General features: G+C 36.8%; 1 protein-coding gene across 6 annotated transcripts in view; it reads right to left on the bottom strand.

Moving 5' to 3' along the window:
- The window catches only part of MID1 (midline 1), a 400,427-nt gene that overhangs the window by 148,299 nt on the left and 235,299 nt on the right, over positions 1-16,829 (bottom strand). For all 6 annotated transcript variants that reach the window (XM_019495010.2, XM_014607782.3, XM_059720923.1 and 3 more), the window contains one exon: positions 11,373-12,088. In XM_019495010.2, the coding sequence (XP_019350555.1) occupies positions 11,373-12,032 (660 nt within the window). In that variant the 5' untranslated portion in view covers positions 12,033-12,088. The remainder of the gene's footprint in view (positions 1-11,372; positions 12,089-16,829) is intronic.

Here is a 16,829-nt window from a genome sequence, read left to right as displayed (position 1 = left end):
GACTGTGTTTTAATGATAATGAACCCACAACTCATGTGGATCTTGCATTTATTTTGCTTGGCATTAAATATATATTACTATTTGTTTTAATAAGTAATGGAGAGGAAATACTCTTCTGGTCAAACCAGCACTTGTAGGGGAAAAGTATATTAACAAATTTATATTAATATTATTAGTTAGCAATATCTAGTTCTTTCATATTTCATATAAAAAATCTATTCTTATTGTACCAGTTTTCTTTTTCCAATTTTACTTTAAAATATCTATATGTGCAAGTCTTTTGAATTGTATAGTATGGTTTGATATAAAAAGCCCTTTTAACATTTCAAAACTTTTTTTAATGAAAGTCATGAAAATCATAGATACAATAGATAATGCATCTATTCCTACAATTCAAAACTGGAAGTCTCTTTATTTGAATAAAGATTTTATTGATTTTTTTTTTTTTTAATTAGGGGAATGAAAAGTTTCAATCATTAAAAAGTATTTTAGATTTATACACCTGCATGTTGCCTCTGTTCACTGGAACTTGATAAAGAAAAATATAATTTAAGTACATTTGAACTGTATATCAGCCAGAGCATGAGTGCATGGTGTTTATTGAGATATTTCTTTTCAGTTAGTGTATAAAGATGATGTACTTTTAGCACTGAAATATAGAACAAGGACTACTAGGTTCAAGATGAGATGTTAGTACTTAAATGGCCCAATTAATGCTTAAGTTAGCAGCTGGTATTAGCTGATACTCGTTTTTATTAAAGAAACAATTTTAAATAATCTGCAGCATCAAGCTGTGCCCATGCCTGGCTTAAGTATTTACATGATCCTACTATCATTGCTCTCATTTGTCAGATATACTTTTTGTATCTTATTTTAAATTAGGTTGCATGTTCTTAAGAACAAGCACACTATGTTCACATGTTATAGGACCTAATATAACAGAAGTTAATCTTGAATGGATATTTTTGACACTACTACAGTGCAAGTAAATAAAATTATTGCTATACTGTTGACTGAGTTTTATTTTAGTGGAAGATCTTATAGAGCAAAGCAACAAAACTTTACCAAGTAAAACTAAAACTAAAAATAAACCAATTCAAAACAACAGCAATATCATTTTTTAAACTTCTCTCTAGACACAAAGGACATGCATTTTATGATACTAAATTAAGATTACCCATCCCAATCACTTTTCCCTATAAATTTTCACATGTACAGCTTTCATGCCTTATGTTTATTATGTTAATAGAAAGCAACTGGCAAGGAAGTCCATGATAGTTTGGAAAAAAATCCACTCTCCACCTCAATCATAATTCAAAAGATCAATCGTGAAAGGGAAAACCTAGCCACAGTCACTCCTATCAAGACTTCTACTCAAGCTGACTTTGAAGAGCCTTCTGATCCATTAAATCCAGTGAAGTGGAATTAATGGCTGCCACTTGTGCTTTTCTGGACAAGGTCTCTGATTGCTGCAATCAAAATTTCAAAATAATGTACTAAGATTGCATAGGAAATGTTGTGTGCTGGGTCTTTGAACTTAGTATTTTGTCATACCGAAATTTTTCTGCATATGTGGAAACTGTTCCTGTAATTTTACAAACTACACAGAGGCACCTTAGAAAAATATCCCTAAAACTCAGTTTGTATAGTGCAATAGCATTAGTCTTTACTGCATTAAAAAGGTTGTTGTTTTCAAGCAATACTGATAACTTCTTGCCTCCTACTCATCCCTTTCAATTACTAAAATCCAAGAAACTACAGAAGGTGTTTTAGAGGTAACAAGTGGTTAATAACGTTGCAACTTTTACTAGATGGCAATTTATTTATTTAGCATATATGGTTTAGGCATATTGTTTCAGCCATGAGTGCTGGTTTCGGCATGTTGTTTTAGCCAAAAGGCAATAAATGCTGTACTGTCCATGCAGTCTAATTTTAGTTACAACAAAACCTCCCACCTCAGCAACTCCAGAGACAAAAGCTGAAGAATGGGGTCAGTGAGTTAGCTGTAAAAGAGTAAAGGAATACTTCTTTAGAGTAGCAGTGCAATGATTAAATTCTGAAAATATTTTAAGGTACTTGTTTGAAAAGAATACAAGTACAAACAAATCTACTGTATGGTGCCAAAACAGACAGAAACAAATAATTCACAAGGCAAGTGATGCTCTAAATTCACCCTCTTGAAGTGAAAAGAAAAAGGACATCTTGAATTAGTTGTCATACAGCCTTGCTAACACTATGACACATCAGCAAACAAGTCAACAGTACATTATTAATTTATAAGATACCCGCAGTATCAAAGCACTTTACTAACATGTATAAAGATAATGCTGCTGCTTTGAAGGGCTTAGTATCAAAATAGTCAGAAAGGGAAAAATAGAGGGATGGGGACAGGGATGAAGTATAAAGGATGTAACAAAAAACATAGAAATACTTGACAGAAGCTAATTTTTCATAATCTTTGAATGTAGTCAAGTGCACTAAATCACTTATTTCCCATTGCTATCCTAGGCTATAGAGGGTGGTCTACATTCATGCAGCATACTTTAAGCCATTTGTATGTACACCAGAAGCAATGTGTACAGCCGTTTGCAGGTGATAGGAGCTCCATGCAGAACCCAGTGAAAGTAACTCAGGGTTGGGGGATTGGAGCAGCTGGGCTGGTAGGCATGTTAAGGGGGTGGTCCTGGGGGAAGTTCAGTAGGGTTGGAAGGGCCTAAAAGGGCCAAGTCCGAATCTGAAGATTCGATACTGATATGAAGAATCTCTGTGGAGGAGATTAGTGGGTCTGTGCAGGGAGGAGTGTCAGTCTGCAGATGTAGGGGTCAGAGGGATAAAAAAAAACAACCCTGGTTACGGTTGGGGCAGTAGGAAGAGAACAGCTGTGGGGCTGGGGCAACTGGTTGGGCTTTCCCAGCCCTGGGGCAGTGCTCCAAATGCATACAGGTGTTCAATAGATTGGATTAACTTGTTCCAGATCTAAGTTATTTCAGCTCTTCAGACCAGGCCTGCCACTTTTTTGTCCAATTGAACCCCTCTGAATGCTTGCACAGATGGGCATTTAGATTGACCTAACCCTAGTTAGATAAATCTAAATGTAATGGCTGTAGGTACCCACATTCTCCCCTTTTCTACCTTTCTTGCACCTTCTCTTGGTCCTCAACTTTACAATGCTTGATTTGATGCGATACCATGGCAGCAAACAAGTTTGCTGTGTAGCCCATCTCCCTGGAGAACATCTGTCCAAACTTTCTTGGACACTTTCTTTAAGAAAGCAGACAAGACTCCAGAAAAACCTGCAGCCAAGACTCCTGAGAAGACTCCAGCCAAAATCCCTTTAAAAAAAGTCCATCCAAGAGCCCTTCAAAAAGTCCAGCAAAGTCACCTCAAAGAAGTCCTTCCAAATCAATATGATTGCTATTTACAATATAAATAGATTAATGTAGCTAAATTACTCATCTATAATTGACTGAGTACAAAATTCTAGGTTGTTTTTAGTGAAAATAGGATATCGGGCCTTGGTTCATGAACCAATCCCCCATTTATAACATTGTTTCTTATGGGAAAATTCGATTCTGAGTTACGTTTTGACCTAAGACACGGTTTTCAGGAACCAATTGTGTCATAAGTTCAAGGACTGCCTGTAACTCAGATACTAATAGGCCATAATCATATCAGAAAGTTATTGCCTGGTGCTGCAAGGCAGAATTGTTATTATATAAATGTTTTAGCTATGCAATTCTGAACAGCACTTTAATATGCTTTGATTTATTTTAAGTTTACACTTAACTTTGAATTTTCCAGGCTTGCAGTGTTTCATTACAGAATAGTTACAACATCTGTGTCATGTATCAAACTCTTAAATTAACAATTAAATTATTGAAGTAATGTATTACTACACAAAATGCTACTGTGCTGCTGTTATTGCACATGTATTTAGTACTTGTATTAGCAAGTACTAAATAAATGCTGAGTAACCAGAGTTACTGCTCAGTAGTTCCAGCCAATGTCTTTTAAGTGATGCCACTCCGTAGCAGCCTTATAATACTGTGCAATAGTATATTAGCACTGGCTGTGCTGTGATGTGCTACTGTGCCGTATTATTAGACTCCTACACAGTCACCATCTCATGCAGACCTGCCTGTAATAATTTTTTCCATCCTTTGTCTTCTCTCTGCTTTATTTTCTTTCACTGATCATTCTTTTTATTATATTTATTACGTATGTTCTTTTAAACAGATCATTCCTGTTTTGCCTCTCAACAGTTGAACAGACAAAGAAGATATTAATGCTGAGAAATGTTCTGGTAATCTTCACAATAAACAGATTCGGAGTGGTAAGATTGGAGAAACTGGAAAAACAACCCTAAGAGCTCCTATGCCAGGACTTTCGACTATCTTCATACGAACTTATTTAAGATCCTTTGAACCTACCTCTTAGTTCTGTTCCCTTGAACACTGGGACTGCACAGAGGAAGAATATAGGACTGAACTCTAGTGTAATTTGTATAGTTTGTAAACTTTGGAAGGTTTATCAAAGCTCTGCCATATTTGCAAGTTAACTTTTACACAGCTATTTTTAATATATAGTTAGCATCTAAAAAGAGCTTATGGGGACCATTTTAACTACTGTTTTTCTACCTGAAATCACAGGATATATAGAGATTTATAAACAGGAGTTATTTCAAACTCATTATGGGCACATCCAGATGAGTGCAGAAATGTGGCATGTGGTGCTGGAGACCCATTTGTGGCGTCACACACCACACATAAAAGTGTTCCCCACAGTTACATTTCAGCGCAGGGGTCTTGCTTGTCCCCAGGAGGTCCTGAGATTAAAAAAAAAGCAAACCAAAAAATGTGGGGCGGCAAACATAGTGGCAGCACTTGCCGCTTGAAACTGGAGCCTGGCCAGTTAAAGCCATGCCCAAGCTGCCAGCCAGGTTCTCTGCTGCAGGAGCTCTCCAAGGCCCCCAGGACCCCAGGTAAGGCTGCTAGGACCAGCAGAGTTGCTGGCCCCAGCCTCCCCTACCTGACCTGAGGTAACTTGCTGTGCATTGGAGCACACATGGCATGGGTATTCCTGGGGACAAGTAGGAGCAGCACATTCCTGGGAACAAGTAGGCCACTCCTACTTGTCCCCTAAGAAGGCACATTCCTGCTCGTAAGGATGCACCCTGTTCATCTATCAAGCACATCCTAAAATGTACTTTACCCAATGTATATGCCACAAAGAGGATTCTTGTAACATTTGTACTTTAACATAATTCATAAGTATTACTTATTCCTAAATTAAATGCATTTCATATCTAAATACTCTCCCAAAAACACCATAGTGGCATAGATTATATTTATTTTTGCTACCCATAATTTCAAGAGGCAGTCAGTTTTATATCAATATACATTTACACATACTTCGGGATTAACTAGTTTAGATAATTTATATAATTGAATTCAACTACACAACAATAATCTTGATATTAAAAAAAATAAGTGCCACAGAAAAGATAATATTTTGATCAGATATTATCTAACTTAAGCCTTTATGAAGTTCACATATGTATATGCATTACCTAATTACTGTACTCTAGTAACAGTCTTTAAATTTGATCTATTTTATTTCTAAAATTAAGCTAGGGTATGAAAAAGTAGATATTCTAACTCAAACTTCAAATTTCCTTACAAAACATATTTTTGTCAGGTTCAATATTGTATTGTTACTAAATGTTAAAGCTGTACAACTTGGAAAGAGAGGAGGCAATGCCTCAAAGTCATTAAATACTAACTGAAAAATAGTTAGTATTTAACTTGCAAACTTAGGTGTATATTTTTCAAAATTCTTTATACTAATGTTGCCCACTGTGACAGAATGAAAAAGCTCAATGAGAGAAGCACTACTTGTTCATAGATATATTTTATAAAAGCACTAAATAATAACAACCATTAATGCTAAAGCCAACAGAAATTACAAAGCCACAAAGGGAAAATATATCCATAGACATGAAAATTTAAAAAAGATGGTTTAAAAGGATATATTAAATACTGCGTTACAAATAGAAATTAATGAAATTCATGAGGCATTACTAATATAAACTCATACATGATTAGATAGATATGTACAATATACATGAATGTATACATAAGCATGTATATGTACATAAGCATATGTAGACTTGTCTATATGTAATACATATTAGTATGCACCTTATACATGATAAATACTGTATGTAAACATACACATACATATATACAGACTTGGAGATGCTTCTAGTACATGCGCACACATACACATGCTCACACACAACCACATACGTACAAACAATGGCAAAATATCTATTTAAATATATATGCAAAATTTGTATGCATAGGCCAAATTTTAATAACTCATAATTCTGTATAATCAAGGGAACTATTTATTTGAGTATAGGTTTGCTGTGTTAGCAGCTCTGATATGGATCACAATATATTGACAAAGTAGACTTGCAGCATGATCCAGAACATATATGAGGCAAGGATTTTCTGTCATATATTTTATTGGACTAACTGTACAGTTGGGAGATCTTTTCGACAAGCTTTTGGGCATTAAGTGCTTAGACCTGAGAAACTGCACTTGATTCCTGTCAGCTTGTCCAACAGCTATTCCATTTATGTAGTTGGTCCAATAAAAGATATCACAGAAAATTTGCCTTTTGTGTACTAACAAATTGGTTAATAGTCACACTATAATGCCAAACACTTACAAAATGGAACATACAATGGACAAAAAATGTCAGCATGTGTTACAGTATCACTGCAGAGACATTTTTATATGAAAGCTTTTAACCTCAAATTTAAAATGCAAGCAGTGCACATGCATTGTTTGCCTTATTTATAGAAACTCTGGACTTGGCAGAAGGCCTTGTATCTTCATAAGCTCAAAGTACTTTTTTAAGGTGTAAATTTAATTCTCCTTACGTTTAAATATAGCTACTTCTCATTGAAAATACTTGTGAGCATGATGCTATTAAAAGAAACTGATTAGTTTCCTTGTACCTTGATTCAGACCAAGGAGAGGCATATTTTTATGGATACTACCAATAAAATCTCAAAATGTGGACTTTTACTGTGCCATTACTGTCTTTTTATTTTTTTTAATGAAAAATCAAACTTAAGCATGCACATCAGTTTGCAAATGGTCCATTTCTGTTTGTGGGTTTTCAGATGTAAAACATAACTACTAAAAGAAGAAGAAACACTCTGGCAGTTGAGGAATGTTACTCATGGATCTTGACTACCCTCCATAAGCATGATTAAAATATTTAATAATTAATAAGGCTTACACAAAAGCCAGGAGGAGCATAGCAGTTTGATCCCAACAAAGATATCTTCTGATTAGGTAATATGGGCCCCTTCCAAAACTGGTTCCTATTGCGTAGTCTTTTGTGAGATACTGGTTTACGAACACTATGGAATAGACTTGCAGCTGGTGTAAATCAAAGTGGAACCATTAACTTGAGTGGAGCCAAGAGAATTTACATTAGGTGAGAATTTGGCTTACAGTGTGTTATTATTTGTTGGGTCCAAGTGCAACATTTTAATTCACATAAAATAAACGTTATCTGACTATCCACATGTTATGACTTTCTTACAAAAACATCTTTTCTTACTCCAAAAATCTTATCATACGGTTGCCTTGTGTAGCTATGTGTTAATGATGATTTTGATTAATTCCACTGAAGAAATTCATATGTTATTATCCCATTTTTCCTGCTACTGCTTCAAGAAAAGAAAAAGAGATGAATGCTAATTGAGTAATATAGACTTTCTTTGCATTCATAAGAAGGGGCTAAAATGCTGTGAGCCTTCCCTTAACATTTATAAAATGCCAGGTATTGTTTATATAACATGTTTAATTTTAAGTTTCACCACCAAGTTGACATTACTCCATATTATATAAACTGACTTGTTCTCTAATATTTATTCATATGCATAAGGTTCCATGCCCTATTTTTATTATAAATAACATTTTTCATTATATCCTATAACTAAATAAAAAGGCCTGTTCCTGTAGAAACAGGGGTGCCCTCAACTTGCAAGACAGCCAATGAAAATTGAGAATACTCCATATGGAAGCTATAACTTTTAAGGCAAAATATTTTAGATTTTTAATATTCATTTTCAGCCCTTTTTAATGACTGCTACATTTGCTGTTAAACCCACTCTAGCATGGATACCTCTGTTAGACAAGTGTACCAGAACTCTTAATGAAAGGGTTTCATTTTTGCCACAAAAGGAGTGAGACTGTAGTGGCATCTTTTGTTCTCTGGTTAATGAAGGATGAGATATTGTTTAAATTATTAGCAACACTACTGGGATAGAATGCAAGTAATTAGCATAGCTTGACCCCAGGGTTACACATCAAGAACTAACCAGTTGCTGCTGTTAGCAAACTTACTATGTTGATGTATAAAAAAGGAAATACATATATAGAGGAAAATATACCTAAATGTAGTAGGGGTGCGAAAGGCAGTAACTGGTTAGTTCATGATATATGTCATGAAAGAAAACTTTTATTGGTGACGATGGACTTTTTCTTTCCTTTTTTAAAGAAGCTATTCACGTTATAACTTTATGAATGGGTCTCATATAGCATGAAGTCCCACTTGATTACTCTTTCAAAAGTATTTTTAAATCGCCAACAATCTTTTAAAAAGATAACATTTTAACAAACAGCACTATTTTCTCTGCCTTTTAGTTAGCATTCATTAATTTTAAGAGTTTATTAAGGGCAGCCACAAGAATGAAAGACCCTATAGAAACTGAAGATCAAGATCCCCATTTTCATAGAAGCAACAATGTGGGCAAATTGATCAAGTGACTTGAAGGACAACAGTAATTAAGGAGAAGACCTGATTACAAAAATGAGTTTGGAAGTCTTGTTGTTCTAGCAGATGCTTGGTGCCAAATCTTCAACTGCCATAAATATACATTGCTCTATTTATTTCGACGGAGCAATGCCAACTTACTCAAGCTGAAAATCTTGCTGCAGGAACTTGGTGCACAAAATGAACTTGGTCCTCAGCCTGTGAAAGAAGGGTAAGGAAAGAATAGATAGGGGGTGCTTTCCAGATAACCATGACTGTGGCTAGAGAATGAGGTTTTGATCCTGAAAGGAGTCTATTATTATTCTTTCCAGAATGTAAATGTGTTGCAACGGCAGCATATACGGATGAGAATTGGAATTATACGAGGGAGATGTTTGCTCATTATGAAGTGAATACCAACTGGCTTTCATACAGGCCAGTTATTATCTGAAAGACCTATCTGTGGGAAAAACAAGGTCCTCAGTAGGGTGCCAGGGTGCCTGGCTTCTGAACTCCAATATAAAACAAGATAATATTTAAGGAGATATGTAAAAGATTTTTTAGTTGTAAAAATATGTTCAGTGACAGTTTTAAAAAATGATGGGCACTATCACTTAAGCAAAATGGCATGATATGATATTTACCTATCTACCTTACCCTTTGTATTCATGTTCACAATCAAACTTTGACTAAAACTGCCAGAAAATCTACTCAGTGAAGAAGTGAGCATGGTTTTAAATCTGTTCTTTTACCTACTGAAAATACTAAAACTCTGAAGGAGACAGAGAAAAATTTTAAAATGTGCTGTTGAGGTATGCTCAAATAAATAAAAATTGAAATTCAATGATTTATTATACTGAGGTATATGTATTTAATTAACCTTTAATTCTGGCAGGTATTTCATTTTAAACTGTGTATACCTACAAATATAATATTAATAAAAAATAGTAATATAGCTAATCAAATTTACCCACAAAATAATAATAGTACATCATTTGGATTGGTAATCAGCATTTAAGAAATGCAAATTAATGCTATGAAATGTATGTTCACATTTTATCATGTTTTACATTAAATATTAACAATTGCAACCATAAATTGTATATAATCAAAGAAAAGATTTGATATAATACAAATAACTATATCTCATAATTATTAAAAAAGGAAGCCTTCAAAATTTTCAAGTTGCCACTTATAGGTAAAGGTTTTCTACCAGTTACAATACTTTTCACTGTTTTAATATAATATATAACATTACAAGTATTATACATATACACACACACACACACACATATATATTAATACATTTATTTATATAATAATGTATAATATAACATTTATTAATATATATTAATACATTTATGTATATAATATATATACATGCGCATACACACATACAAATCATTTGTATGTGTGCATGCGTGTGTATCCACATGCATATACACAGGCAAATATATCACGAGTGTTGGTATGTATACTATGCATGACAAAATAAATGCATATATACACATATAAACATACTGATATGTACATAATGCATATACATAGGTCATATTTTGATTGGAAGATCTTTTTGAGAAAAGACCTCTAGGTTAATTAAACCTATTTGTTGACAGTTTCTTACTGCTAAAACCTAGCATCTTCCATCTAAATAGATATGCAGAAAATGAATGATCTTTTTACCTTCATACTCATGATCTCTGTGTTGTAGTCTCTCCTTTAAATACCTACAGCTGCAATTCCTCAGGGAAGGAGGGGGGAGGGGAGACTTGAGGTTCTTTCTTCTTTATTCTGCTCTGCAGCAGAATCCAGACCTGGCAACTAAAAGTATTTGGGCTCAAAAAGGTATGAGACTACTCCACTTAGTTACCACTAGCTGAGTTGAAGCTTTGTTAAATTAATTTCACCCTGAAACTGGAGAGCATCCAAAGCATGTCTATTACCTGGCTTAATTCCGATACCATACCACAGACATTCTAGCGTGGAACACAGGGCGGTCAGAGCAGCAGTGGATAGATGCCGTTGCACTGTGGAAGTGAAGGTCATGTAACCACGGGAATGTTACAGGTAGCTCTGAAACAATTTCATTTTTGTTTTCACTTTCGTGTGTTGTGCGAATGCGGGTGAAAGCAATGCTGGGAAAATGGAGTCAGTATTTAATTTCCCTGGCTGGTAAGGGAAGTAGGATCCCGGAAGCCAGCTTGTGTAAATGTTTCCCCTGCTTAGTAAAGAAGAAGAGGGCTTTCAAAATTAATGCAACTGAATGTAAAAGCAAATCATCCTCAGAATTATCAGAGCCAGCCTAAAATTTCACTAGGTGTCCATGTATTTGCACCCCACATTAAAAACCCTGCCACTTACTGCAAGATAATGCATTAGGTTTACCTACGTATTTGGATATTCACTGTGAGATAATATTGAGGTAATTATTTAATTCACCTAATATATTTGCCCATCAACCAACTCAGTAGTTAGTAAGTTTCATTTCACATTGCACTTGCTGAGCTACAAAGATTGAATAAGTGGCACTAACCTTCAGTTTGTCATAGCGCTCGCTTAAAGCTGCCACCTGATGATCGCGATGCCGTCCAACCAGTTTACACAAGGCACAGATTAACTGGTCATCAGTCACGCAGTACATGTTCACTTTCTCATCCTCATGCTCGAGACACATTAATCCTCTGATGTGAGAGTCTGGAATAGGCTCAATTAAACGGTGGCCTGTAAACGGCTTCTTGTTTGGGTGAGTCGCTTTCAAGCACTCCTCACAGTAGGACACCTCACAAGTCACGCAGGTTTTCACTGCCTCCTGGGCAGGATCCTGGTCGCAGAACTGGCAGAGAACTTTTTCACTGGATGACATGCTGTTGCTATCAAATGCCCGCTCTCGGCGGGTTTCACTGGGAGAATTGGGCCCACTCACGGAAGCTTTCTGAAACCTATCAATAATATTCTGCAGGGTGACGTTGCGCTTGAGTCCGTCTAGACCACGTTGACTGAGGGTGATGACATAACGACAAGTAGGGCACTGGAAGGCGGTGATAGATTCCACTGATTCGTTGGTGGCACAGTGGGAGACCAATATGCGATGCGCACAATTGAAACAGAGGCTGTGAGCACAAGGCAGCAGCAGTGGGTCCTCAAACAGCTCCAGACAGATAGGGCAGGTCAGTTCCGACTCCAGTGTTTCCATCTTCAGGCAAAGCTTTCCTGTGTCGTCAGCGAAATCCAGGGAAGCTGATCAGCTATCTGGAAATGCACATAAAATTCGATTAGGCAAGAGGCAGCACAAAGGGTCATCCATGGGGGGTTGTCAACTTTCACCACCGTTCGCATTATTATCAAACCACCATGCCACTCTGGAGAACAATCTAAAGTTTTGAATCTGCATATGCACACGTCAAGGTATTTAAAATCCTCGTTTTTTTCCCCCCTTTCCTAATTATTCTAATTTTAAAATCAAACAAAAATGTTATAATTCTTTCTTTCTTTAGTACAAGATTGAGAGCAATAGCAGATGTTTTTGGTGACTGTGCATTATTAGAAACCAAAATTATCATCTTTAGGCAGCATAACAACATATCCTAGCAAGAGAGAGAAGGAAAAAAAAAGACGTCTGTTGCAGAAACTGCTTTCAGCGTTACCAGCTATCAGCAGAAATATTTTTTTTTTGTATTTGAATTTTGAAAAGCTTTAGTTCATGGATTAAACCATAGTATTATAATTAACAACCTCAAAACTGATTGCCCCATAACTCACAGAATGTCATGTTATCAGAATGTAATTTTTAATTAGTTGTACAATGGTATTACAGAAATATATTGTGTATATTTGTGAAATGTATGTTCACATTTGATCATATCTTATATTAAATATTAACAATTGTCTGGTATATATACAGGAATTAAAGTTTATTGATATCCATGTACTGTTTCCAGGTACACACACTTGTACACATTATATATATTTGCTGTGAAAATGTGCCTGCGCGCGCGCGCACACACACACAGGGTACCAGTTCAAGGAATGGTCATAATAGAATATTCACTATATACTAAATTGATATATGTAAGAAAATGTACTTTCAGCTCCAATTTCCAATGAGCATGACTTAAGCTTCTAGAAAATCACTGACATAAAATGATTTTTTTTTAACAAATCATGTGTGTCTGCAAGAGAGAGAGAGAGAGCATCTAAGCTATACTGTCAAGCCTCAGGAAGAAAATAGACTATTGGGTGAAACTACTCAGTTTAGGGGCCCAAGAGATCAGCCAGAGTGTACTAGGAATCAATTCAGTGCAGGACTTGGGATTTTTAAGGAAACTCATCCCAGGAAGAAATTAACTGAAACTTCATTTTGTTTCTTCCTCTATATTTAAATTACAGGGAGCGATTTTGAAAGAGTTGCCCTATGCAGCTCTCCCTAGCTAAGCTCTCATCAAGGCCCCATCCCTGTTATGAGCAGACAGGTCAGTGAAGCAGAAGCAAAGCTATGCTTCATACTCAAAGAGCTGTACCTCTTCACAGCACAATCTATTTAAGCTTTGTTGTTCATAACTGAGGACAGCTTCAGATTGCACAGCTGCATACTCTTTACACTGTAAAGTCATTGTTCAGTTGTGTGAACTCTTGCCTCCTTCCACACCCCCACACCCCCGCCAAAATAAACCCCACGTACAAATCTTGGTTCACTAAGGGTGAAGAGCACTGGGTGCTCATTAGCAACCTTGGGAACCAAATCTCTTTGAACCTGTTTCATTTAACAACAATTAAAGTGAGGGTTGCATTTACAGTGACAGGAATGCTATATTATAACCCCAGTACAAACCTAAACCATAAGAGAATAGAGAAGTTCAACAAATGGAAGCAAAGTTCAAATTACCCACTAATATTTATTCATACTTGCTCTGTGGTAAGGGCAGCAAGGTTTATTTTGTGTTTAGAGATTAGAACAATATGCCTCTTTGCATTCACACATCCATTTGTTGCCAAAGAGAATTTAAAAATGCATTGACCCAATCATAAATCCCACTTTTCAGATCTACTGAAAACGATCTTGGTTCAAATAAAGTTCATTTTGCTACTGACTAATTCATTTATAACTATCCATCAAATACCATAAATACATGTTGCCCCCGGTCAAAATTAATGACCTGTTGATTTGACATGGGCATGACGATAATCTCCTCTGCTCACAGCAACCAGCCACACAGGGCACAAAGGATAAAACATTTTCTGCAAATGAATAACGGTTTGTCTTTTCTCTTCTTCAATCACAACCTCATAGAAGATGCAGACGATTCAAACCTCCTTCATGTCCTTTGAATCCATTTCGCATCACAACAGTATACCTCATTGCCTACTTAGCCTGTGTTTCATATGCTGCACTGAAAATGTAGGAAAGGGATTTAGAATTGGCAGGGGCCAAGCTTTATGAAGGCAAGCCTACTCATTATTCCCAAATTGGCATTTTAGTGAAATACACTGGTTTTCTGAATGTAGTCCTTATAATTGCTTGGGATTTGGGGCCTTCTTCCATCCTTCCCTTTATACTTGATCACTTCTGCTATTTATCTTCTGAGAAATCTCATTTTCATTCAGTTCCATCATTATAAATAGTCAGTGACAGAAATAGGGCGGGGTGACCAGGACAATTGCTTTGGATGCCAATTTGGGGGCGGGGGGAGGGGTGAAAAAAATGGCGGCCAATGACAGTTGTATGATTGCTGCATAGTGGGAAACAGAAATCACTGCTGCCCCTGCGCTCCAGGCGCCTGACTGTATTATTATGCTGCTGATAACTGTTTTCTTACAGAATGCTTTTTAAGGATAATCAATTAAAGCTAGAGGAGTATATAAACAAGAAATTATTTATGCAAAGACTGGAGCATTACCCATTGTGTCAAGGGTGTGTATAACATGCATTGTTTAAGCTTATTGTATTAAATGGCTTTATATAAATTTGATTGTCCTAATTCTGCTCTATTTTCTCACACTGAATGGTAATTTAGCCCAGATCCATAAAGGAGTTATATGTGTCATCTGTAATTTAGGCACCTATTCCTCAGAATGAAATCTACAAAGACTCCACCTAATCGTCTAGGTGTCTGTAGGTTCCTACATTGTCTCTAGTAAGCTTAGGTAAGAGATTTCAGTTCAAATAGTGGGTATACACAGAGGTGCATGCTTCATGCTGAGCTTAGTACCTTTGCACAGACCTCATGCCTAAGGCCACCAGGAATTTGTAAACTAGGTTCCCTGAGCCCAAATCCCCTGAAGAGCTCAATCTAGTACATGTATCCAAGAGCATACCCTTACAGCAATAAGTCCAGTATAAATTACAGTGGCAATCATGCACTTTTATTCAAAAACATAGTTTGAGAAGAAGGTAAACTTTATCTTCTATTAATAACCTAGTAGTGAGAACACTTGCCTAAGAAGCAAGAGAACTGGTTCTATGCTCTCCCTGAAGCTTCAAAACACATCCCCATCTTCCCAGAAGAATAACCAAAACATTAGGCTATAGGTAAAGTTAGGGTAAGGAAAGAGGCCTCATAACACTTCTTAAAGAAGCTGGAAAGGCATGCAGGTTCTTGGAGAGAGAGAGAGAGAAAGCAAGAGGGAGAAAATGGCATTATAGCCCAATGATGAAGACATTCACTTGGGAAGAGGAAGATCTAGGTTCCAGGCTATGCTTCCAACATTATTCTGCAAAATGCCATACACAGGATTGAGAGACAGGATTTTCACAGAGGAAGCTAACTCAGGACTATGAATAGATGCTTACATTCCTGGCACAAGTATATCTCCCTTCCCTTGCTCATGTTGGGAGCATACACACACACATTTAGTGCACATGAATAAACTCTGGAGCTTATTTCTCCAGAGTTTTTGCTCCTGGGTATGCCACTTGAATGTGCACCCAAGAGCAATTAACTCCAGACCAATCACCAATAGTTTGTTCATGTGCAGGGTGTACAGCCAAAACCCCTGAGATTTACTGCAGAGCTGATTAATTAGCTCTACAGTAGAAATGTGTCCCATGTAGATGTGCGTGGTGGAGCTCATTCTTCACATTTCACTCTTCCCCATTGACTGTATATGGAATATAAACATCTAACTTTGGTTTTTTAATTCCATTCTTGGAACTGGGCATTCAAATCTCTTTGTCTTACTTTTGAAGTAACAGGACTCAGTATGAGTAAGGCTGTCAAAATATAACCCTTAGATGCTATACTCCTTTGGACAAGGACCTGTCCCCCTCTGTAGCTATAGAGTTGAGCATGCTGATTGAACACCATAAATCAAAAGTTTTTCTTAATCTTTTTTTTTTCCTGTTACCAATGCCAGTTACTTGAAATAAGAAAAGTCAGAAAATACTGAATCTGCTTCAGTTTTGGCTAACCTAAAACTAAATTTGACTGTGGACTCCATGAGAGACAGAGACCCCCTGGATAGGGACAGACATTACATATAAACTGATTTAAGTGATCAGAAACTGGTTTAAACCAGTAACATTCAGTGCACATAAACCAGTTTAAAAATGCCTGAAACCAGTTTGACATAAACCTGGTTGACTGTAGTATCAGACTTAAATTGAGTCAAACCAGTTTATGCAATGTCTGTCCCAGACCCCTGGCTGTTTGAAGTTAAACCAGACTCCCCCAACATCCTGGCATGCTCTCTGGCTGGGTGGGGCTCTCTGCTCCACAGCAGAGCTGGCCCCTCCCCTCTGCTCCCTGGCTGGAGCTCCAGTAGACTGCAGGCTCCTCCCCACCCTCCCCCTGACCACTCCCTGCTAAGCAGGAATTCCCCCACACCTCTGCCTTGCTGAGAGGTATCTGTGTATTACCTAGCAGACCACATGTTGGCTACAGTCCGTGCTGTGGCAGAGGGGGCAAAGGCAAAATCAACAGGTAGGTGGTAATGCCCCCCAGTTGTTTTCTTACTGGGGTGATAAACACTGAGTTAGAGGTGATAAACATTGTTA

This window comes from Alligator mississippiensis, chromosome 1 (genome assembly GCF_030867095.1).
Source record: "Alligator mississippiensis isolate rAllMis1 chromosome 1, rAllMis1, whole genome shotgun sequence".
Lineage (NCBI taxonomy): Eukaryota > Metazoa > Chordata > Crocodylia > Alligatoridae > Alligator > Alligator mississippiensis.
Note: the sequence above shows the minus strand (reverse complement) of the source record. Positions and strands in the feature narration are given on the sequence as shown.